Below are 26,166 nucleotides of genomic sequence, written 5' to 3'. Positions count from 1 at the left end.
TTCCCCTAAAATATCTTTTCTAGCCTTACAATTCAATGAATACCTTCCAGCCTTTTTTGTATTTTGGCGTCATTACAAACATATCCACTGCTTCAATCGGATACTAATTGGCGGACGAGGCTTGATGTAAAACAATGGGCCAAAGGACTTGAATCAATGACCGATGGCAGGAAGATACAATGTATCTGATGGTTAGATATTGATTGGAAATGATCATTGTTAGAATTTCTCTCAGAAGTTTTGTATAAAAATCATCATTTGTGGATCGCATGTATATGTGAAACTTATATTTGAGTAAAATTTTGCGGTGGAGCCTATTTGATTACGGCAAGAGTGACATTTCAGATAACATAGGAATCAACAGGCCTTCCTGGGCCAAGACTTTCAATAATGGCATCAAGTCCTCAAAATTGCTGCCACGTTCTGCCATCATAAATTTGTATATTTTCCTTGTCGAGTACCTTTGTGGGTAGTAGCCAAAATAAACTTGAATGTGAAAATCAAGGACGCTTTTACCAAGGTTACAAGCTTTGGTTAATCGTAGAAACGTCTCTCTGCTACGGATGTACCTTTCATGCATATATAATAAGAGTTGAATCAAGGCTTTTGCTTCATCAAAGCCAGCAACCTTCTTCCAAGGATCGATGAAGTCGAAGTCACCTAGTCGACGTTCAATATCTTCTATAAAGTAATCAGCATTGCGGAACTCAATTGGATTTTTCAAGTTGAGAAAAAATTTTAGGATCCATCGAAATTCTTTAAATAGTTCCAGATTCTTTGGCAACTGGGTCATCAACGAATCTGCTAGTGATGATCTTTGGAGTGCTTCCTTGATAACGGCTAATTAGGAAGCAAAGTTGTCAGATACCATCCCTTATGTTACAAGTCTCATTACTCACCATGGTCTGATGGGTTCTCCTCGATACCTTCCCACATTTGCTTCACTATCTTTCTCAGAGGCTGGTCTGACGATTGAGTTTGATATCAGTGGAGTTTTCAAGACAAACTTGAATACTGAAAGCCTGACCTTTCAAAAGGAAAACTTCCAAATTCCCTCGAAAACCAAAGGGAGGAAATGTGCGTTTGAAGACTTCGGACTTCATGATGCTTTGTTGCGCTGGAATGGACCATTTGAGGCACGCCAGAACTCCCACGGCCCAGATCCTTTCCCTCATTCCCAATGAATCTAGCTGCAGAGTATTATAAGCAAGAGTCATATATGGCACTATGTATTCTGCTATCCCGTCATCAGTGTAAATCGTTGAAGTGAAATCTTTCCCTAATTCCATGACCGCCTGTGCCAGATTCTTGATCTCGGGGATCTGTCCAGGTGCCGAAGATGCTCTGGGAGCGACCCGATAGTAAACCTTCCAACTTCGAGCTCCTACACTTTCTGGAGTTAAGTTTTTCAACTCACGAAGGCGTTCTAACCCTAAAACCTTGGTGGGATGAAGTCCTTTTTGTAGAGTTGGAGTGGGTACTAAAGATATATGTTCTGGAGTGAAGTTTGCCATCTCTCGAAGGCGTTCTAACCCCAAGACCTTAGTGGTATGAAGCCCTTTTTGTAGAATTGAGGTCTGTGTGGCTACTGCAGACATGCCAGAACCTTCTCCTGTGTGTAGGTGCTCAGGCCCTTTGGGGAGTTCAGAATAGACCATATCCGCCAAGAGATGCAGATCATTCTCGCAATGAAGAGACAAGAGCGACGACACAAGGATTGAGATCAAGAATGATATCAGAGATATACTAGAAGAGTTTGTTTTCATCTTTTGCTTCCAATTTAGGCGCGAAGAGCTAATGGTAGAGTAGACTTCAATTTTGGGTTTCTGGAGGAAGCTCACAATCAATCTCGGTTGATTTGACCCTTTCGAGATTTGATAGCTTTTTGTCTCTCTCAATGCCCCTGTTAAAACGTGTTGAGCAAAGGCTCCGTCACAGTCAAACGGTTCAATTTCCCTCTCGAGCGTGTTTGCGACATATCTCTACTCGTCGCGCAAGTTGTGGAGAGCATTGCGACCTGCCTCCTGTCAAAACTTGTTCACCCAAGACGCAGTACCAGTCAGACGGCCAATCACTCTTTCGAGCATGTTTGCGAAATTCTCCGCTCGTCGCGCTGGCGCATTGGGCAGAATATGATGAGCTGCGTTGGGGATTAGGTTAACGTAATCTTCAAACAGAGAAAAAAGGTCACACTTTTGAGTGGGTTGCCAGCACAAGACACGCAACGTGAGCTGTAAATATTATACGGGGATGTACGTACCTTAATAACTCTTCTTCAGTATAAGTTGGTCAGCGCTGTGCGACAATTCCAAACTTGCTTTATATCTATGCATACCTGAATTGATTCATTCACTGCCGCGAGCTGCTGAAAAATTGACAAGTATATATTCACAAACATTTATGCAAGTGGTTGTTCAGATCAACTTCAATGTGTGGCAGTGTTTTGGTAGCGCAATAAGCACATATATCGCCTTCTTATCAAAATTTCCAGGTATCGCTTTGTGAAGAAGCCTGATGTCTTCAATTTATGAGTGCACTACACTTAACACAAGCCCCACCAACCGCAGAGACGTGCCCCGGAGCCTGCAGCCTGCGGAGGGGGACGTCTCTCACAGGCTCGAGGGACGCCGCGGTTCGAGGGGGGACTATGTGCAAGTCTTTTGGATGCATTGGTATGGTTGCTGCTCCCGGCCTTTCCACTACATACCCTAAAGGCCACTTCACCCTAAGGAATCCTTCTTCGTACATTTTCAGAGTGGCGTCAAGATATTCAGATTGAAAGATATCTTTCTATATTCTCTGAGACCAATTTGATGTGTTATATTTTCTTGGACAACTAATTATCAATAGACCATGACCGTGAATGTCTTCATTTTAGGGAAGTGGCAAAGTCTAGATTTCCCCCTTGGAAAACAGACAAAAGGAAACAAATTGGTCTTTAAATATATACAAAGACAGCAAGTGATATATTGATCTTCAAGCCATTCACGAAACATGAGAATGTTGATTATGTACTTTGAGAGGCTTAGTTTTTATTCTGTACTACTTCCCAGGCTTTGGGAGTACCGACCTTGGCAGAGAAAACTAGATTGGGTAGGTGAGCGAGCAACACTATCGTAGAAGAGAATAACAAGGCACTAAATAGAGTACAATAAATTTGTAAAATCTTTTATACAACAGGAGATTTAGTTTTTTTTCTGCTCCTAGGATTTTTGGTGTACATACTAGAGACCAGGCGGGCATGCCCGCAACAGTGAAGTGAGTTCCTACTTCCGCTTGTTTATAGAACTTTTCCAATCAGTCCTCTGAATTAAAAAATGTATTGTTTCCAAGTGAGTTGACCAGCCGTTGTTCAAAGATTTCGAACGCGCTTTGATCCTATGCATACACCGGATTGCTATGTTTAAATATCACTGTCAATGATCACGTGGAAGTTATAATGTTTCTTCGTATGCTTCCAACATATATACTCCCAGTTGTTCTTTGAAGTCATAATTGGTGTCAGTTTTGCATCTTGTAAACATCTTTGTATTTCATCGATATCATCTTCTGATCAAAATCTTAGGCATGGCCCTGAGAAGCGGCTCAATCTTTAACTCATGGATGTAGCATTTTTTGATGAACCGGCAGTCAATACTTGGGGCTGGCAAAAGGGTGAGTAGGAAGAGGTATCACAGCGATAGGTGAGTGTGACAAAAACCCACTGAGCGCAAGCCGCTGAATCTGATCATATAATCAGCCTCAAACGAGTTCGCGGCGGGATATTACAAGCATTTTCTTCCTGCTTTGTTTCTTTCATCTTTGTTTATGTCTTGGGTGTTCCAGGATTCTTGAAGTAAGTCCTCTCAGATCTATGGGCACCTCTTCAGATTTCAGAAAATTCACACCCTGATAGGGCCTGAGTAGGACCCCGGCATGCTCTTATAAGGGGTACAGATCCAAAAATGTGACTTTTGAGCTTGCTCGGAAACTTGTCCCTGGCTTTACCCATAGCTTTAAGACAGGTTTAGTCTTTTCAATCAGCTGTATTGGACTTAGCGACTCTGAAATTCAGGCAGAAACCGGTAAAATCCAAGAGAACGCTGTTTAATCCCATATGTCGTATCTCCGCGCGAGCTCAAAAGTCACAATTCTAGATCTGTACCCTTCATAGGAGCATACCGGGGTCCTGCCTGAGTGTGGTTCAGTGAAGTTATGCATTTTGTGTGTCTCACGATAGGAACTCATGCAGAGAGAATTTATAGACAAGTGTGGCCAATTTTCTATTCCACTATGATGTGATGAATTCTGATCTCGGTGAACTGTGAGACTGATCAGAGTTTTAAGAAGTATCTTATGGCTTAGACTATGGGTATACAGAGGTGGGCAGTCTGGTCGATGAAACATTTCAGCTTGAAAACCACTCTCAACCACTTCGACTTCGATATCGACACTCAACTTCAACATCAGCAATGTTAAACCATGGTATATTTCTAAGCTTGGCTATCCTTTCATCTTATCTAGTCGACGCATCTCAACCATCAGCAAACATTTATCTAAGGAACCCTACCTCTTCTTCTTCTTCTTCATCGTCTTCAAACATCGAAACTCAATCTTCAGTCACTTCAATCACTTCATCTGAACTTAATGCATTCCTTTCTCATCATTTACAAATCTCTCAATACGAATCTTTACCTCCTAGTTTACATCCTCAAACACGTAAATCTCAACTTGTTTTTGGAAGTTTGAATGATGAGATTCCTGAAGATCAGGATCGAGATGGAAGGAAGAGTAAAAGATTAATCGTTATCTATGGTAGTGATGGACAAAGTCAGTTTATGGTTCCTTTTTCATCCTAGTCCATATGAACGTTTCTGATGTTCTATTTATTTGATAATTTTAGATCTTGTGACTGACCGATTTGTTCGTTCATCACAACATCTTGTTTTACCATCACCACCCGAATCACTTTCCTTTGATGGTCTTATTTCAACTTATATTGGTAGAATGGTAGAATCATTAAGCATTCCGATTTCTTCAATACATGGTCTTAAACCTTTTCTTAATTCATTTGGAGCTACTGGTGATGGTTTAAAAGATTGGGCAAAACAATGGGATAAAACTTTTGATGATTGGTTAGAGTGGGGTAAAGAGACTTTTCACATTACTGACGAAATTAGTCAAATCGAGATGGTCATTGAGGCTAAGTATTCTAGATGGTTAACTGAGTATGGTGCAATGGATGTGGTCAGCTTTCTTCTCGTTATCTCTTTTCCTCATATCTGTGAGTATCTGACATGCTCTCTCTTCGAATCCCAACAGAGCGCAAAACAATTCATCCAAGACCTCGAAATGCTTGATGCATATCAAGAATCGATCGCTTCCCCATCTAGCCTTCCACCTCCACTCACCCTTTTCAGATTATCAGGCCTGGAACAGATCGTTCGACAACACGGTCAACATTCACCTCAATACAGATTAGCCATCAGCACACTAAAGAAATTCTTAGATGGAATCCTTTCAACACCTACCGAATCACAAACGATCTTAATTGCTGTCCCACCTAAACCCGCTCATACTAGATTAGGAAAACGAACATCACTTTCATTACTTGCACCATTTCAAACTAGCGAAAGTAGTTTTGTTAGTAGATCATTATTAGATAGACGTAGTGAAATCTTTGCAGGTACTTCACCTAAGATCGTTTCTTCTACTAGAGCTTGTTATTCAAACGTAACTGAATGTGAAGAAAACACCAAGACTTGTAATGGGCATGGAGCTTGTGTGATGGGACAAAGAACTTCGGGTGGCAATTGTTTTGTTTGTGAGTGTAAGAAAGAGAAGAAAGATGGAAAAGTTGTTGGTTGGAGTGGTGAGATGTGTCAAAAACAAGATCTCTCTAGGTTTGTCATTTTCGATTCATCGCATCACACAAAGGAAATTATTGATCTTGAGCCTTTTTGCGTGGGGTTTTGCCCAAAAAATAGCGAATTTGTCTTGATAAGTGGATCAGTCATTGGATTAATCATTGCATTCTCAATGGCAATCGCTTTATTATTTTCGATTGGTGCAGAAGGCTTACCACAACAACTAGCAAGTGTAAGTGGATCGAGTAAGAAAAATGATTAAGTTGAAGATCAATTGTAGGATGAAGATGATCCATAGCATTTCTTCCCATGAGAAATTCTTTTCTTTTCTTTTTTTATGTTCTATTTGTCATGTTATGTGTTTTGTTTGGTTAAGAAAGGAGTACGGTGTGGAGGATGTTTGAGAGATCTTGTAGGTTTAGTGCTTTGCTTTATTGATTTGAAGGGATTTTTATAAAATTTGAGGTATTATAGAAGTCAACCCATGGACCAATTTACTTTTGATTTATGATTTTGTGTCACAGAGATGCAAGATTGAAGTAAGTTTTGATCCTTGTGGTTGAACTTTGTAGATGTGCTCTGCTCTTGTATGTGGTTGGTGGTATGATGAGAGAATCAGTCACAGTCTATTGTGCAAAGTGTTGGCACAGTACAGCCATTTGCAGGAGTGATGTCATTTTCAGCAAAATCTTAGTTTGTGGAACACCCTGATTGAAGTTTAGAGTAAACTTGTTGATCAGTTTTTCAAGTTTGTGACCTATTTACTTGCTGAGAGATTAAAATTACCAGGGCAATGAGATATGATGAATGTAGGAGTAAATTCACTTGAACTTGACAAGGCTCATGTTTAATTAATCATTGGTGATGAAATAAAAACTGGAAAGAAGGAAGATCTGAGGTACCTTATAGGTCATGAGTGCTCTTTGAACTTTACTGTGATGATGTTTCAAGCTAGCAAGAAAAGTTCTCTTGGGACAAGTACATAAATGTGTCTTTTAGTAATTTCAGATGGATTCAATTGAGGATCAGTCCTGTTTCTGGCTTAGTGACACAGTAAATCAAGCTTGATGATGTTGGAGATGCTCCAAGGGCAATGCATATATACCACAAAAATGTATGGAATACAATAAGATAAGACATTTTCATATAAAGATCACCATAAGATTATGATTCAGGTCAAGGATAAGCATGCAGGTAAGTAAAAGAGAGGTACATGATCATTCAAAGTAACATAGAGTAAGCAAAAAACCCAAACTCAATTAGTTTCAGAGAATGATTTCAGTCAAATAACACCTACAAGGTCAATGAAATGGAGGTTGAAAAGTGTTCATTGAAACAAAGGAACACATTTTTAGCGGGGGTTAAGAAGAACTCTTTGATATCATACATCCATTCTGTTGAAGCTTGCCCCCCCTAACAATTGGAAATCAAAGAATTGAGGGGTCTGAACATTTCCAACAGACTATGGGTACATATTTGTGATGACCAGAAGATCTGAGGATTTTACCTATAAGTTTTTGTCCTGTAAAAAATGGGGTTATAGAATCTAAACTGGGTACTGGGGGAGACAAGCTTTGCAAGAATCCAATGGATGTAAGAAGAATTGAGGAATCTTAAGACCAAGATTAGGAAATCAATCTTGAAATGGATTCAGGAGAGTTTTTTTGTTGGGCTTGATAATATTAACATCAAGTTGAAAGTATCTGCTACATAACATACACTATGGCCCAACTATGAACCCCAGGCCTGACCCACTGTGAACATCATTCAACTTCCCCAAGTTAGAAGAGGAAAATGACTAATAGTACAGTTTGTCATAAAAAGATCCAATACTGCACACCTGAGCCTTACCACCCACACTACATATGTGCAGCAAGATGAGTAAATAGTTTTCTATCTTGTACATACAGGTCTGCTCAGTTTTTGGCCCATCAGAATGAATAAATCACATGTTATACCACATGTCACTTTTTTGACTTGGAAAAAATTTTCCCAAAAATTCACTAGATATAATTCTGTAGCTCTTCAGGCAATAGTGTTGAAGCTATTTGTTAGTAACAGAAAGGGTGTTACATGCAGTTGAGTTGATGAGATTACACCAAATCGTTGAGTCAGTGTATGTACTCAATCTTTTAAAAGATTTTATCAACCTGAAAACAGTTACAGCATGTATTACATATGAATAACTTATCCAACCACCTATTCACTGAGCCTCCTACACATATGTAGTGTGGGTGTTATGGCTCACATGTGGAGTGATAGATCATTTTATGGCAAATCATACTCCCAATCATGTTTTCCTGCCCACTTGTGAATAATGTTTGCAGTGACCCTGACCGGACGCATCAGCCTCAGCATCTGTCCAAAGCTGGCAAGGCTGACCCTGGGTCATTTAACCTCACCTAGTGAGACCAACAAAAGTCCCTCAGGTGTCCTGGTAGCCCTGGCCCAGACAGATGCTGTGTTATCTTTATTATACAAGCTTATCAGTGGATAAACAAGGCTTTAAAATTGACACACAACTTTTGTGAGAATGTTGTAATATTGCCAATTCCCCTAGTCAATCACTTATCAATGCACAGACTCCCAAGACAAATCTCAGGGCCCTTTGTTTGTCAAGCCTGTCCCTCATGCTGGAATCACCAGTATCCTCACTCAAATCTGTGGCTACCACAAGCATTTCAAGCATAGTAGCCAGGTCAAGATGACCTTTGACAACACTGTGGCAAGCTGTGCCAAGTTGAAATGGACAGTTGGCTTGGTTCATGAGGTATCAACTTGTTGGTCTTAAACCCTGAGCTCTCTTGATAAATTTGTGGAGCTTAGAGTTGTATCAGGATAAAGGTCACCTATACTTGATGTTCTTTTGTGCCATGCCAGATTATCAATGGCTAGCAGAACACCTTGAAAACATAAGTTATTTGTTTCTTGTTGATTTTTTGATTCAATAGATAGCAGTACACAAACGTGAACACCCAACCTGAAAACCCATGCTCAAAACCCATGACAACCCCATTGTTTTGGGGGCTTTGTCCATGGGTTTTTAGGTTGGGTGTTCATGTTTGTGTACCACAAATATTCAGTTTATTCTTTCCATCAATCCCTTGTTGATTCATTCCATGTTTTTGTTATAGGCTTGGGCTAACTCTCAATACAAGGATTTGAAGGTTGCAACTTGCTATCATGCCCATGATCAAGAAGATCATCCAATATTGTGAGGCTGCACAGAAGAAGACAGTCTATGTATGTTCCCCAATCCTCAATCCTTGTCTAAACTTACAACTGTCAAAGGCTAAACTCTTGGATTACTTAGTTGGGACCGGGTAACCAAGCACTTGATCACATACTTTAATTATGAACAAGCCAGCAAGTTCAAAGTTGTTCCTGACCCCAAGATCAAGATTGTTAAATCAGAGGAAGTCATCAATGACACTCAACCTCAACACTTCTTTAAGGAATGGGACTTAGGTTTGGATACTTCATGTATCAGGTTCACGCTAAACGGCTCTTGAGATGAGCTTGATTAGCACGGTTCTAACAAGCAGGTCATCTAACAAAGGTACTGATACAAACTGATAAAAGAGGAGTTCTGTGGGTGGTACGTGCGTTCCACGCACCTCCTCATCGGTACATGATTTTATAAAGAGTTAGATGAAACAAACCATACATAATAACGAAAAAAGAAACACCACTTCTTCTTTTTTTACACGTATTAAAGGAAACGAAAATTATTTTTAAAAGTATGATAGAACTGTAGCTTGAAAATAAAAATTGCTTGAAGACTAATTCTGCTGTTTGTTAAAGATTATTTTTTCATTTAGTTATTTTCTTTGATTGTAGACTAAATAGTTTGGGCGGGTGGGAGGAAAGAAAAAATGTTATTGCTGATAAATTCTCAAAGGGTGGAAAGATTTCAGGATAATGAATAGTGATGAATGAATTTGTAAATTAATATTTTATAAGATTTTTATAATATAGATTGGGAAAATAGGGAATTGATAATTCATCCTATCCATCCAATTCGTCATGACATCATATCTGATTACTTATGAGATGAGTATAAGATGAGTCTTGTCTGAAAGGATTGGATGGAGTTGCTGTGACCCGGCTATTGCATTATCCAAAACCCTTTCCCGTCCCATTCCCATTTGTCAATACACGTACCGACTCCTAGTCCCACAAGACCATTCCAATTGAACACAAGAACACTAAATATTTGATGGCCCCTCAAGAAGATGAGATATACAATCCCCTTGAAAACTGGTAATTACATCAACCTCACTGGCCCAACCTTGGACAGATGGAAATGGCAAGCCTTGAAGTGCCTACCACCAGTACTCCATCTGAGAGTTCTTTTTCTAATACTCTGCAAGTCATGAGTGACCATAAAATTTCTTCCACTAATCTCAATCATGAGGCACAAGTGTGTCTCAAGAGCTGGAAGAAGGTTTTTGCAAAATAACTTCTTTTCTTCTTCAAGTAACTCATCATCAGTTTAAATTTATATAATGTTCTCAAACTTTTTCTTTTCCAAGACTTTCATAGCTGGTTTTCCCTTCTAAGTAATTATTTTTACCTTTTAAGTAAACTCTTGTAGCCTCCATAGTAGTTTTTTCTATGTTTTCTCTCATGTTTGGTTTACTTTACAAGTTCATACAATCTTATATCCTCTATATACATATGAACAAGAATTTCAAGCCAATATATTCCCTTTCCATCTCTTGTTTGCCCCTACTCTTGAGCCTGGCCCTGCCTGACCACACGGCCAGGGCTTTTACGGCGTGCCCTGTTTTGCCCCGTGTGTTTTTTGAACTTCCTCAGGTCCGCCCATGGCCGGTCAAAGCCCCGTGATCGACCCTGAGCTCACAGGTCCGGGTCACAGCCCTACATTGTATGCAAACTTCGACAGATCCAAAATTTATGCTTGAATGATTTACATAATTCCATGGTTAACTTGAAGATAACTGAGAACTAATGTGATGCTCAATACTATAGTGCTTTCAAGACCATATATGCCCTCAAACTTTGTACTGCAGTGTAAGTAGATATCAAGCCTGTAAAGGTTCGCATATTCAAAAAGCTAATAACCTGACCACTAAAGAAGTGCTTGAGCCTTGATGACACTCTCAGAGTAGGTGATCTAAGAACAAGAATTGGAAGGGTAAACTGTGATGGTATACGTAAGTACATTCAATGATGATAAGGAAAAGTATTGTTGGGGTTTTACTTTTTTTAAGAAGATTTGGTTTCATGCTTTTTTTCTATGTATGCAAAGAGAAACTTGATGGCGAGGTTTATGATTTGTTTGGGATGAGGAATCTGTAAGGTGAGGTAATCGTTTAAAAACATCAAAGTGTCTGTAAATATCAAAATGGTGTTGCATTTAAAGAAAGTTTTGTTTTGAGAATGGGATGTGTTCTCTCCACTTCTGGTAGACTGAGCCTTGTCACGCACTAGTCTTCTCAAGTTGTCGCGCGCCCTGCGGGCTTGCTTGGCTTTTTAGGCGAAGCCGCGCCCCGGCCGAAAGGCTGGCGCGTGGTGAAAATTGCAGCAAACAAAGAAAAGACACCCCTTGGGGAGGAAGAGGAAACATAACTTGACTCGCACCCAAGGACTAATTTGTAAGAGAGTAAACAGAAAGAATTTTTTTTTTTTTTTTGATAAAGGACTGAAACGTAACAATAAATTAAAGATATAGGATATGGCAGTATTACTGGATGCGAGAGAAGGAGCTGATACATTTTTTTTTTTTTCATTTCATTCGAAACGTTGCTGTGGATTGTGCTGAGGGAAGGAAACTTTTTGACAATTCGATGCCTGTGTTTTTTCTGATTGGTAGGTTGTGGGTGGGTGGGTGTTTCTGAGAAGTTTTCTAGTTTGTGAGACTAGTCGTGAGAGAAGGAGGCTAGTGGATCCTTGATGTCTCAAAATTGATTACTTCTGAGATTCTCGTGATAGGCTGTTTTCCTGTGGAAGGGGGAAAACTGCTGTACGTCTGCCGATGGTTAGTTGGAGCTCGCTGCCCGTGAGTCTTTGCTTGGTGAAGATGTGGTTGGCTGCGAGTGTGGAATAGACCATGCGTCAGCTGCGGAATCACAGTATCAATTTTTTGTGACATCTGGACCCGGTCTGAAGAATCCGAGAGACATATCCCACTCGTTTAATAGTTCCATCAAACACGAGTGTGTATTACCTTTGCTAAAAAGCTTGGCCCGATCAAGAAAAAATAAAAAATAAATAGACCCGAATTTCGCCGCAGCAGTCACAACGCAGCAGAGAGAAAAGTGGGTGCCTTCCAATCCATTCCATCCGTTTGATTCCTCCGCTGATGCCAAAAAAATTTCGTCCAATCCCAGTCAATCACTTCGTTTTCCTCACCAAACTCAACTCAGTCCCTTGTTGCTTCTCGCATCCTGGAAATGTGTCTCTCCACTGTGGACAATTGATTGATGGTCTGTGTAAGAAAAAAGGTACATTTTTTTGCTTCAATTCCTCCCATTTGTCTCTTCAGTGCATTCCATTCAACCTACTGATAATCTCCAATATCCTTTCTAGGCATCCTTCTCCCATCCTTACCACCATACTGTCCCAAAGGTATCGATTTTGGAGTCAATGTGTTGAAGTTTAGAACTGTAGTTAGAGAAGATTGTCATTGTATAGGAATTAGAATCAATGAATCCTAGATAAGATTGGTGTAAAAATTGAAATCCTTTTACTCTTCTTCATAGGATCACGAGCGAATCGATCAATTTTGATCTTGTTCAAAAAAATGAGTCTCTAGATTACACCAGAGAGTTGAGATTGTTCACAATCTCTCCCATAGGAACACAGGAAGCTCAATCGGTTTTTATCGATCAAACCACTTGATTTTTGATCGGTAAAAACCAATCAAAAGCAGAGATCATTGTCCATCTTGTTCATAGGATCATAGACAATTTGAGTAGGTTTGGATGACTTCAAACCCAATAATATCTTACTTGTCATCGTCCTCATAAGATATTTGAGATTGCTCTCAACTCATGATCATCGGATTGTCTCATGAGTCATAGGAGAATCAATTGGGAATTGACTGGTTTTGATATTGTTCATGACCAATCAATCATTTTGATGATCTCAATCACCTTGAAAACTGACACACATTTTGAATATCTTTCATAAGATATTCAATCTCAGACTTTTGTTATGCAGCAGAGCATGGCACTGGACAGGTTGAAGATATGTAAGATACATCTCATTCAACTTGGCCTTTTTCTCAGATTAGCAGAGTAGTCGTAAGGATCATAAAAGCTTCAACATCAATCCTTAATTTCATGTGTTAACAAATGCTCGTTATCAACATAGGAGGAACAGTGTGAAAAGCTTCACATAACAAATGATCCGTTGGACCGGATTTGACCTACATAGTGACTAAAACATGTGATCTCTGAACATCAAACTTCAACACATTGACTCCAAAATCGATACCTTTGGGACAGTATGGTGGTAAGGATGGGAGAAGGATGCCTAGAAAGGATATTGGAGATTATCAGTAGGTTGAATGGAATGCACTGAAGAGACAAATGGGAGGAATTGAAGCAAAAAAATGTACCTTTTTTCTTACACAGACCATCAATCAATTGTCCACAGTGGAGAGACACATTTCCAGGATGCGAGAAGCAACAAGGGACTGAGTTGAGTTTGGTGAGGAAAACAAAGTGATCGACTGGGATTTGACGAAAAATTTTTGGCGTCAGCGGAGGAATCAAACGGATGGAATGGATTGGAAGGCACCCACTTTTCTCTCTGCTGCGTTGTGACTGTTGCGGCGAAATTCGGGTCTATTTATTTTTTATTTTTTCTCGATCGGGCCAAGCTTTTTAGCAAAAGTAATACAATAGTTTTGTGATAAAGAAGAAAACCGATAAACTCAAGTTGAGAAGCCAATTTCAAAAAAAAAAATTGAATCATCTCTCAATTCTTCAGACTTGCCGCTCGACAAAGGAATCTTGTGATCTTATCTCATCCATAAAAGAACAAAACTGAAATGCATGCATGCTTCGTATGTATGGTCTGAATGTATTACCGGTGTTCCCAAAACCCGCGACGGTACACAGGAGTCTATTTCTGAGGGCAGGGGTGAGAAGCAGGAAGGGCGCGTGCTCTCATAGGGGCACGCACCGACTCTCCAAGAAGCTGATGGGTTTCAAGTTCGGAAGCGTGAGAAAGGAAAAATTTTTCCTCCTCCCACGCTTCCAAAATTCACAGCTCTCCCTGGGAGACTTCCTGCTCAGCTCTTCTCACCCCTCTTCTTTTCTTCAAAAAGATCTTCATAAACAATTTTAGATTTCGTTGGTTTTACAATAGCTCTGCAATTCCACAAAACAACATCCAAAAAAAAAAAAAAAAACTTCACTAGTGATTCCATAGAATTAATTTCCTTTTTCTCTCTCATAGAAGTTTATCTAGAAGATTTTAATTCTCATACAACAGTGATCAAGATAGAAGATGGGCAAAACTAGAGCAATGGCAAAGGGGTCCAATTTGGGCCAGTCAACGTCAGGTCCAGCAGCTGAAGACGACAACCTTATCGAAAACGACACCTCCTTCCATGATGTAGATGAAGACGGCAAGGCTGGTGAACATGAAGGTGATGGACTGGAGGACGACGAAGACGACGCATTAGAAGAGGCAGATCTGCAAAGGGAGCCCCCAAAAGCGCCGATCAAACTAGTCCTGAAGAATGGGAAGTTCGTAAACGTACTCACCGAGGAAAGGAAGGAGAAGTTGAAGAACCCTCGCCAAGATGACTCGCTAGACGACTCAACGGACGAGGATAGTGACTCCAGCGCATGTGAGTTGTTAGCGTCTCAAACACTCTCGTCTTTGAGACACTCCCGTATTCGGTAGAGAATGCCCCCGCATAGATGTGCTTGCACTCCGCCCTACGGGTGTTCGGGAGACCCTCAGGGGTTCAGATCCAAGTGACCTTTGATAGGATACTTGTAGATCCGCAGGCTCCAGCCGGAGACATAGGAGTGGTTCTCACGAGAAGCTCGTTGATCCGGTTGTCCTAGCAGTGAAGAGAGGCGGAATGTGCTTTAAAGTCGCGGTAGCTGATTTACCATTTCGAAATTTTACCTCTCCGGCAGCTTCGGCAGCTGTTGTTACCTCGAGAGAGAAGCCAAGCAGTGGCAACGGGAAGGGGACGAAGAAGCCGAAAGGCAAATCCTCTGAGCGTGTGGCCTGGCTTGAAGAGATCGTGGCAGAAGTGGAGAAAGGCCATCTTAATCGTGTGAAACACTTGAAAAAGAAGTTCTACGATAAATACGGCGGACCCGATCCTAAGTCATCCTCGAAAGAGAAGTCTGTGAAGGCGAAGAAGAAGAAGAAAGAGTCGATTGTCAAGTCGAGATCGAAACTCTCTAAGTCCAAGAAGAAAAGAAAGAGCGATCAGAAGAAGAAGAGAAAAAGACACCTTTCTTCTGACTCTTCGTCGAAAGACTCAGACTCAGACTCTTCGACAGGAGACTCAGACTCAGACCAACGAAGCGGGGCGCACGCTGTTTCCTCAGACTCCTCGGACTCACGCTTGGATTCTGCTTCCTCTTCTCACTCAGAGAGGAGTTCCTCAAGGCGGTCTTCTAAACAAAAGAAGGTTTTGTTTAGGAATAAAGAGGTGAAAGCCTACGACCTCCCGAATTTACCAAAGAGGTGGGCGAAACATTTCAAGAAAATGGATGATTACATACCTCTCTCGATTTTCCTCAGAGAAAACATCGACAGTCTGGGAACGGCAGACCCGAACATCCTTGACTCGGCGAGCGAACAAGCGCTGAGCAACCTCGATATCGAAAGAGATCGGTTGATGGACTTCGGAGAGTTCGTGGAGGCCTCTAATCTAGAACGGCGGTACGCGACAGACCTTTATGGCCACGTCGACTACGCGAAGTGGATCCCTAAGCACGTAAAGGTTGTCACTCAGATTGGAGAACGCTATGGCTGTTGGATGGTAGCTCTCCGCTATCATCTATACATTCGGTCCTCTGTATTCCGCCGACAAGAATCTGATTCAGCGGATGAAGAGTTAGATAAATTGAGGAAGAAGAAGAAGAACGTGTCTTACACTTACGTCTCTCTTCCGGATGGTCACCAACCAGGGATCGAAGCGGTGGCGAAATGGCACGCGGAGCTGGCTGGTGATTTGGTATATGGATCAATGAATCCATACGCTCAGGGTGGCCCGAAGTTTGGCTATAGTTTCAGAACCGGGAAAGAGAAACCCCGTCCAGCCATCAAAGCGACGGTGCCCGCCGAACAGTCGAGCGCGAACGGAAACTCTGAGCACTGGAAGTCCAGAAGAAGTACCCGGGGGAAGGGTTCAAAACCTTCTTATCAAGGCGAGTCCAAAGCAGGTGGTGGTAGCTACACCCCTTTCCATAAGAGCAGCAATGTGACGAATCGTGAGTTCAGACTGTAATCTGCCGTCCCTTTTTAGACTCCTTTCTCACGCAAGGTTCGCTCTCCCGACTTGGACGCACACGCGCTGATTCCTACCCACAGATGCACAGACTTTGGAGGCCCGAGCACAGGCACAGACGTCAGCTCAAGGAGCGGTGCAGAAACCGGCATATGTCCCGGCGAAGGTGACGCCAGCCCAAACAAAGTGAGCTAACGCAACACGCGCTAAAAGAAGTTTTAAAAACAGAAACTGACTAGTTTTACATTCTCAACCATGCTGAATCTTGCGGTCAATCGCTCCGTGACACCCGAATGTTTTTGCTTTACTCCGGTGGCCTGTGTCCGTTCTGGGGGGGGTGGAATTCTTTGATTGTTTCTTGTTCTCTTCGTTGAAATCTTTACTTGTGTATTGGTACGCGTCCAGAAAATGATTGTCTCGTACTGAAATATGTTGTCGGGTGGTTGAGAAGGAAATAAGAATCTGAGTTTGGTTTTGTTCCCATATTCTCTCTCTTGCTGGCGTCTTCGTGATGTGGATTTAGCAAAGTGAGTCCGTGGTAGATGCAGCTTTGACTCCAGTCTTGGCGGTTTCTCAGGAACCAGGCAAGAGTCGGTCGAGCAACGGAAAAAGAACTACCGACACAGATTCAGAGTCAGATTCTCAGTCAGAGGAAGAACAACCCGATGAGAGAAAATCAAAGATCTTACCTTTGAACCAGCGAAAGATATACACGGTGCCAGTCACTAACATGTGGCCTGCAAGAGTCCGCTGTGACATGGTCATCCCGATGTGGTCCGCCTTGATGAAGGAAGTTGGCCTGGATGAAGACATCCCCTACATAATCAACGGGTTCAGGGAGGGCTTCTGTTTAGGAATCCCTCAACACGAGATAGAAGGTTTGGAATGGTACACACCTCCGAACCACGAGTCAGCCAGGGAAGCAAGAAGCGAGATAGAAGCTACAATCTGGAAAGAAGCTCAAGCTAAGAGATTGATCGGCCCCTTCTCGAGAGAGCAAATCCGAGAGAAATTTGGGTTCTTTCGAACAAACCCGATGGCAGCCGCGATCATTGGGGATGGATCCGTCAGGTTAATAAACGACCTGTCGTTTCCTAAGAACAATCCATCGATTCCGTCAGTGAATTCTTTCGTGGACAAGCGGAACTATGAAACCCAGTGGGACGACTTCAATTGGGTAGCACTGTTCTTACAAGAAAACCCGGGACACTGGATGGTGGCGATTTTCGATTGGGCAAAAGCGTACCGGCAGCTGCCGTTACACCCTTCCCAAAGACGATTTCTATGCCTGTTAGACTTCTATGACAGGGTGTGGATCGATCTAGCCGTGGGCTTTGGCGGAGTAGCCAGCTGCGGGGTATTCGGCGCCCCGGCAGATGTCTGGAAAGTCGTCATCTCGGTCTTGTTGAAGCTCATCGTATTCCGGTGGGTGGACGACAACCTCATTTTCAAGAGGCCCAGTGATGAGGTATCGCTGGAGGACGTCTCGAGATTGAGCGCCGAAATGGGGGTGAAGTCTAACCCTAAGAAGAACCAGGAGTTCGCGGATGAACAGCGTTATCTCGGGTTCATCTGGAATGGAAAGGACCATTCCGTCAGATTACCGGAGGAAAAGTTGGAGGAAAGACTTGCCTTGATAAGAGAGTTGTTGGTCGAAGGCGCGACGTGGAAATACGCCCAGATAGACAGCATCTTAGGGAAGCTGGGTCATACAGTGAATATAGTCCCCCACATGGCAGCCTACCTCCGGTCCTTCTACCGATGGTTGAAGAGTTGGGTCAATCCTCAAGCAGAGAGGAAGGTGCCTTCAGACGTAAAGGACGACCTGGAAGAGTGGCTCACCTGCTTGACAACTTTTGACTCACGTCCACTAGTGACGTGCTCGAAGCCCTTGGAAATCGGTTGGGTAAATGACGCGTCGTCGTCTTTCGGGTGAGTGTCACGTACCGTATTGTTTTGTTACGTTGTAGGCCGTGACTAACCGGACATGCTTGTTAGGATCGGAGTACTGGTGGATGCTAACTGGGCGAGTTTTAAATTTATTGAAGGCTGGCAAACTTTTCGGCTACAAAATGGGAAACGCTCGATAGCTTGGGCTGAGACCGTGGCCGTGAGGCTGGGTCTCCTGGTCCTGGACAAGATCTCGTCAGTGAGAGGAAAAACATTTTGGGTAGACACCGATAACATGACGACAGAAGCCGGCCTTCGGAAGAGGAAGTCTAAGGATGCCCTCGTAAATGAGGAGCTGAAACAAATCCAGCATCTACTCACTAATTTAGGTTGCAACGTGAAACAGAGGAGAGTGGTTTCCGGGGATAACAAAGCAGATGGACTATCCCGAGGCATCCTCGGAGATCTCGCTTGGTACAACGAAGTTCTGATTCAGGTGCCAGAAGATCTTCGCTTCATTTTGCATCAAATTACCCTGAAGAACGATGAGGAAATCCCCTTCTAGAAAGTCAGAGACAGTCACCTCGAACGAGCCGACGGAAGGTGATCTGCGGAAACTTACAAAGGCGTACGGAACATTCAAGAAGAACGCTCATGGAGTAGACGTCTCAAGAGATGACAAGGTCCAAACCCATTTCTTGAGAGGCACCTGGGCAGACGGAACATTAAAACACTACAATTCAGCTATCGTGAAGTTACACAGATTCGCATCAGTGAAAAGGTTGAATGCAAATGAACTCTTACCGATATCGGGAGACAGGATGAAGGAGTTTGTCGTATGGGGTTCTAAGAAGGTAGACGAGAGGGCGAAAGACGATGAATCGGTCAGCTCGAGAACTCTAAAAGCCTACGTAGCCGGGATCAAGGCATGGCACCTCTTCCACAACGCTGTTTACCCGTCACACATCGACGGCGCGGTCGCAGGGCTCTTGAAAGCCTCGCGTGCTATTGAGGCAGAATTCAAGAACAAGGAAAAGAAACGCCCACCGGTGATGGTGTCCGATCTCGTCGTCCTGTGCGAACACCTTCCGAACAAGGGGGAGAAAGGCCTGGCAATCCTAGCTTTGGCACTCGTCGCATTCTGGGGGACAGCGAGGTTAGGCGAGTTGGTTACCAACGAGGACTCGGACAAGGTACCTAGATGGGAAGACATAGCTGGGGGAAAAGGAGACGTCAACGTCAGAATCACCTTGAGGAACGCAAAAACCGCGGGTCCGGGAGAAGTTCAATTCATACACCTCCAAGAACAAAAGTCGACCCTGAATCCGGTGAAGGCCCTACGGAAGCTGTTCGATTATCGACCCAGGAACCCGTCAGATAGGATCTTCTCAATAGGGTCCGGTAAAAGTCGCGAAATCCTCAAGAAAAATGAAACAGTGACATACCTGAGAGAGATTTGGAACGAGAATAGATCAAAGAAAAATCAACTTCTGTATGGTCATTCGTTCAGAATCAGGGGGGCCTCGTTAAGATGGAACCTCGGAGCTTCGAGAGAAAACCTCAAATCCTGTGGAAGGTGGTCTTCAGACGCGTACAAGATATACCTTCGAAAGTATTCAGATAGGGAGCTAAGTTCGACGAAGAAGCTACTGAATGATTTGAAGATTTCATACGGAAAATGACAAGCGGTTTGAGAAGACCTCGGGCGGGGGAAAAATTTTAAAAAACCTCACTCTGATGTGTATATGATTTAGTTGGAAGGTAGCTTCAGCGTCCTTCGAGTTTGTTCAGAAAATAAAGTTCTCCTTTTGTAAGGATCAGCGCGCAGATCATCTGAATTGGCCGCGGATTTGTGGTGACAATATAAAGTTTAATTTCCCATACAGAAAGGATGCGTTTAGGGGAAAGATGAACGGGAGTGTTGAGAGTTGTTGAGACTCACGCAGACGAGAGATTTGGGGGCTTCTCATGGCTCACGGCTCTTCGTTTACGTGAGTCTAGGGGCTGAGAAGCCCACATCTCCGAGAGCTCTGTTCTCGCCTCAGAGAGGTTCGAGGTATGATCTGAGGATCTTATAATACCTCTGCTCCTGTCTGGGGCCCACCCCACACCACTTTACACACAAACAAACAAACATGTAAGTCTGTGTCTAAGGTGGAAGAACTTTCGCTCCTGGTATTGTAGGTTCCTTAAGCACGGGCTCAGTCACCAGTCATAGTCATATTCGACATAGACTTACCACCTAACAACTGTCTATCACACACACGTGAGAAATAGACAGGTCTCACCCGTTCGGCGAGTTTTGATCAGACTTCTTCAAAGGAAGTCAACTGAGAAAGAAGCTCACCTCGATCATTGTAATTCTACTGTAAGGTTTTTTTTTGAATGCCTAACATACATATATGCAACTGCCATCATCCATCAATCAGGTTGATCTTGATTCTTGACGGGTACTTACTCTTATTGTTTTTGATTGCATCTGAATTTGGTCAAACGGATTTTCCTTTACCACGTTCTTTCCTTTTGCCGTCTTCAAAACATTCAACACAGCATTGACTCTTGAGGGTAAGATCGGAATTGAGAAACCCATGAGTTTGCATACATACATATATTCCATATCATCGCCAAGTTTGATCTTGTACATAGATTATGAGCTCACTACTTGACGTCAGCTTAAGTAAGCCCCTCACGAGCGCGTTCTTTAAGCTTAAGTAATTTGACGCAACCCGTACAAGAACGTTCAAGACGCCATCCTCCACAATTTTTCAAAACATGCGCAGTAGATCACTGCGGGTTCTTTAAGGAATTGTACTATTTTTGTGTACATACAACAGACAAAGAGCTCTTTTAGTTTTTCATTTCGGTTCTGCATGCATCGAGGAAGCTTATATAAGCACGACTCCGACACGAGTGAAGAGATAAGTTTAAGATTAATGAGCACACAAGGTTCAAATATCAAGACGCTAGAAGATCAGCTGAGGAGGAATCGGGTAAATCGAAGGAGAAGGAGAACCGATGTGGAGGTGAGATCAAAAGTTAAAACTGAACTTCATGATCTAAAGTTGATTGTACTTTATTTTAGGGATGAAAAATGGCTGTGTATGTCAAGATGGTGCATTTGCTTTGACAATCATTCTTATACTTTTTCTCGGTTGGATTTCTCATTAGGTTCTTCACGTTTGTTTTTAGGTCCCGTACACGTACATAGCTTTCATCTGGTATCTTTTTTCTTTGCACTTGATCGTTGGAATACCATAGTTCCTTTTGTAGAACCTTAAGTTACTTTCACCTCCTGCTCAACTTTGTACAGCACTATATAATCTTTGACAGTCAAAACGGTGGACATAGCAGTGGGCCGAGGCAAGTCAGGTGATCCTTCCGTTGGATAATCTTTTGCCAAGCCGGCGACTTTCGAATTAGTAGGATTTCTAAAGTGTACAACATACATACCATACCATACAAAGCTGAGCATTTATGCATATTTCCTTCAATCCGAGATGGTTTCCTCAACCCTCCACTCTGCATCCCCCCTTGTGTACAGTTTAGACCCAAAAACTGAGCGAGACAGTCACAGACGCTCAGGACGATTTCTATCTACTCGATTGCCTGGTAGTAGTACATAGTGTGTGTGTGTGTGGTAGGCAAGGCACGTGTTGTGGGGATGATAAACGCTAAAGTTGAGTGTTTTAGTCATTCAATCAGATCAACACTCCTGATGCAATCAGATCAGTAAGCGATAACTTCCTAATTGTATATATAAATATATGAATATAAATATAGGATGTAGAACTTGAAGAGAAATGATGATCGGATGTTATCTAATCCATAAACTTCAAGACTTTTGATAGTTCTCCTATATCTGAATTGAAAGTAATTGTGTAGGTATCATCAACTCTTCTTCCGGATTTCCTCAAGTAAGTCGCAGCGTTCATTGAGATCTATCATCATCCATCATCATTCGTCATCTCGATTTCCTTTAATCCGAGAAGATTACTCTCTCTCTCTCTCTCTGTTTGAATATGTAGGCTCTTTATCATCAAGACTTAAACCCCTTTCCCTCTCTCTCTTTCTCTGTCTCTTGGTCTCCCTTTTTAAATCTCATATAAAAGATAATAATCAATTACGGTACTCAAAGTGACAACGGATCTTATCTTTCATGCCGATTCTCAACTACATAAAAGCTGACCAGTATCTTTTCTTCCTTTTCTCTTTTGATCGATCCACTTTAAACAAAACAACCACTTCATTCATCCAAGTTCAAGCTTTCCGTTAAACCCTGCATACATACCTTAGGAAAACTTATCTAATACTAGTTTACTTTTAATAATCTACTTTTTTATCTTCTTTCTATTCTTCTTTCATTCATTCATTCCTTAATACCTTTATAACCGATTGACTCTTTCGAAGAAACCCATCTCTCAGCACCCAATACTCCAAATCACTCAAACACGTGGGTCTTCTTTCCGATCAAACTTTTTTTACTTTCGCTTGCTTATAAACCCTACCTGATCTTTTCCGCATCTCATGAATCCACTAACAATCTTTTTCCTGGCTTATCTATCTGAAATGTGTTGTTTGCAGTTAATTTGGTTTTCTAATAAGATGAGAAGATCAAGTCTAGATTCCATCATTTCATCCATCGAAACCTCAAGTCCAAGTTCTCCAGATCTCAAATCACAATTCTCATCAAACCCAACACTCGAAACGATCAAAGTACCAAACCAAACTACCTCAACATCAACTCTACATCATTCATCAAATCCAAGCCACAAACGATACTTAAAACTTTGGTCAACTTATCATTCTAAAGAACAAGAAGAAGAAGAAGTGGGTAAGAAAAGAAACAAGTTATCTAAATCGAAGGGTAGATTCAATTTACCTTTATTTAGGAAACCTTGGAAGCGTTCTAGGTTTATAAAAACGAGTTTCCAAAAACTTAGTACAACCCATCAATTCTTTCTACCTCATGACCCATCCACCCCACTTCATCCCAACCAAGCTCCAACACCCACATCCACCAAACTAAACTTATCCAACATGTATCCTATAATTCCAGAATCAGTAAGACCTACAAGTAGGACCAGTAGTTCACCAAGGATTTCATACGATTCGACTTACACTACAATCGATTATCCAGATTCGATTAGGAATAGTACTGGATCTGAACTTAGCTTTAGGTGTCGTGGACTGGTTTATTCTGATTCTAGTGATGAAGAAGAAATTTGGAATGGATGTGCTCATCAGAATCAGACTCTTGGGATTAAATCGGTACAGGATTCTTGCGTTTGTCAGTGTAGTCTTAGGGTTGATGATTGGGTTAGGATTGAGGATGAAGATTTGTTAGATGCTTGTGCTCTTAATGCTCATCAGACGTGATGTTGAAGTACGTAGGATTTTTGTTTCATTGGGTTTTTTTCGTCACTGATTTTTGGGTTTGGTTTAGATCTGGTATCAGGATTTATTTGATCGATTATCCTTGGAAGTACTTACGCAAAAACCGACTTCATTCCACCTAACCTTAAAAAACCGCTAAAGAAATTCAAAAATCATTCAAGAATATGTACTTTCGAATTCAATCAAACCCCCTCAAACCTATCAACCAAACCACTTTCAATAATCAAAAAAAGAAATCAATCTCATCTTTACTTTGCTTTATATGTGTACTTTCCTATCTTTTTAAAATGCTGGTCTTACCTTATTCGTTTACCAAAAGAAAGAAACTTAATTATTTACTCAAATCCTTCACCTTGAAGCTTTTTTTTTCGAGGTTTGAGCTTTGCTACTCTTGGTTTCTTAAGGATCTCTTTTTAATACTTACTGATATCTTTTTTAATACTTGTTCTTTTTTAATACTTACTTGATCTCTTTTTTAATACTTACTTGATCTCTTTTTTAATACTTACTTGATCTCTTTTTTAATACTTACTTGATCTCTTTTTTAATACTTACCTGTTCTTTTGTATTAATGTAAATATAGTTGTCAGACCTGATGAATGAATCAATGAATGAATGAATGTGTAAAAGTCTTGCAGGGTTTGGTATGGTTTTGTTTTGTTGATTTCCAAAATTCTTAATTATTTTATTTCTTTTACTCTTTGAAAAAAAAAAATCGCAATCCGTTTTACAATCTTTTCTTCTTCTTCTTTGCATATTTTAATTTAATAACACTTTTTTTGGTTTTCACTTTTTTCCTTTTTTTCTTTTCAATGATCGTTGAAAGACGTGATTGTTTTTTTAGAAGAAAATATATAATTTTTTTTAATTCAAAGTTGAATTTTCTTTTTTTCTAAATCATCATTTTTTTAAATAATAATAATTTTGAAATTTTTATTTTGAATGAATTTATCATCATCTTTGTGGAAGAGAAAAAACATTTTTGGATTTTTCCGAGTCCAATCTGCTTCGGATTATATATAGGGGATACAAAGTTGAAATCCGGCCGAAAATCTGGCCGCGTGGCCAGATTTCCAGATTCCATTTTTTGCGGTAATTCGGAATCTGGACATGAGTCCGGATTCTCTCAACTTTGAATCCCCCGACTTCAAGTTCCATGCCAACTTTCCACTACACCACCAGTCCCACATCCAATATCGACGACTCGCCCCCACTTCACATAGCAACAACTCGATACCATCGCAAAATAGCCCTCAAGAGGTCCATTCAAACAGCACGACATGCAAGAAAGGCGTATGTTCAGAACAACCTAGACTCACTTGCAATGTTTCAAGTCAATCTCGCCGGGATAGATTTTTCTTACGCATGATTCAAGCCTTACAAATCCATCAAATTGCTGTAACTGACAAGAATTGAAAGAAGGCAGCTTTCTCGGTCAACCAAACTTACAATTTAATCAATCACAACATGAACCTTATGATAGATCAATCTCAAATCTTTCGATTGATGAAAAAAGACCAACTCTTGACTTCAATTCTCACAAAGATTCCATCTGGTCTGACTATTCTTAAACTTATCTGTATCCTTCTTTGATTTGATTCGTGTGTGAAAAGATTATACAAAGGATCTAATGCAAAATTCAGAGTTCCGAAAAGTGACTCTTTAACAAAACTTCTAGATCGAGGATGTCTTTGGACTAAGATCAACTGCTATTGTCTGCCAGTTTCATTCATCCACAGGTTTGAAAGAGTCTTTGTTCTGCAGCTTGAGTTAAAACATCTAAAATCGCATGTTCAAGTGTTTTTAATTGATATGAAGCAGCTAAAGAGAAAACAAAACCAAAACCAAAAGAGTAGAATAGATTTAAATCAGATCGAATATGATTTTTAAAGTATTAATCAAGAGAAGAAAAATGATCTGTTACCGATCTGTTGTACCATTGAAGTTAATTGTCCTTTATTCAAAAAATCCGTAATCTTCACTCGATCTCGATGATTAGTTGAATTCCATAAAGGAGGATAAGGTTGATTTGAATGAGAATGAGAATGTAATGAAGATCGATTTGACTCAGAGTGTAAGGAAGGATTTCTGGGTGCCTGGTGTTGGATGAGAACGAAAATCTTGAGATTGAGGTGTTGAGTCGGATATGGAATTGAGGTGAGTGAAGAACTGGCCAGTGATCTGTTGATTTCTCTTTTTGCCAAATTTCAAGTCGTGGCCAGAAAAAAATGGAATCTGGAAATCTGGCCACGCGGCCGGATTTTCGGCCGGATTTCAACTTTGTATCCCCTAATAGTATACTGGTTTCATACGTAAAGGGGCATATGACTTTTGAAAGCTTTCCAGTGGAGCATAATCAGAACTTCATTAACATTCCCGGCAAAGGCACGACATGGGCAGATACTTTGGAAGTATACCACTGAGCGAGTTTGGGCTAGGTGAAAGTCAGCTGTGAGTTCACTCTGTTGAAGTGTGAAATCCACCCATGGAAGGGTCGCTGAACCTTCAAATGACTGCTTTGTGGCAAAACTTTGATGGATGAATGGTTCACGGTGGTGCCCAAAGGCACAACAGTACCGT

General features: G+C 41.3%; 3 protein-coding genes across 3 annotated transcripts; 2 read left to right on the top strand and 1 right to left on the bottom strand.

Moving 5' to 3' along the window:
• Nucleotides 1–322: 322 nt before the first annotated feature.
• MELLADRAFT_63554 (uncharacterized protein) lies at nt 323–2,087 on the bottom strand (the record flags this gene model as incomplete). The annotated part of the gene is made up of 4 exons (XM_007410399.1): nt 323–840; nt 900–965; nt 1,028–1,903; nt 2,057–2,087. 4 exons carry the CDS (start codon nt 2,085–2,087, stop codon nt 323–325), a joined length of 1,491 nt encoding a protein of 496 aa, XP_007410461.1.
• Nucleotides 2,088–5,169: 3,082 nt separating this feature from the next.
• On the top strand, nt 5,170–6,108 carry MELLADRAFT_87373 (uncharacterized protein; the record flags this gene model as incomplete). The annotated part of the gene is made up of 3 exons (XM_007410467.1): nt 5,170–5,226; nt 5,302–5,882; nt 5,967–6,108. The coding sequence occupies 3 exons, from the start codon at nt 5,170–5,172 to the stop codon at nt 6,106–6,108; spliced, it is 780 nt and encodes a 259-aa protein (XP_007410529.1).
• Nucleotides 6,109–22,794: 16,686 nt separating this feature from the next.
• On the top strand, nt 22,795–24,239 carry MELLADRAFT_116600 (uncharacterized protein; the record flags this gene model as incomplete). The annotated part of the gene is made up of 3 exons (XM_007410468.1): nt 22,795–23,575; nt 23,636–24,038; nt 24,061–24,239. The coding sequence occupies one exon, from the start codon at nt 22,795–22,797 to the stop codon at nt 23,566–23,568; it is 774 nt and encodes a 257-aa protein (XP_007410530.1).
• Nucleotides 24,240–26,166: the final 1,927 nt, after the last annotated feature.

The sequence above is a fragment of the Melampsora larici-populina genome (genome assembly GCF_000204055.1).
Source record: "Melampsora larici-populina 98AG31 unplaced genomic scaffold MELLAscaffold_20, whole genome shotgun sequence".
In the NCBI taxonomy this organism is placed as follows: Eukaryota; Fungi; Basidiomycota; class Pucciniomycetes; order Pucciniales; family Melampsoraceae; genus Melampsora; species Melampsora laricis-populina.
The sequence above is the reverse complement of the archived record's forward strand: the minus strand, read 5'-3'. Positions and strand labels throughout refer to the sequence as shown.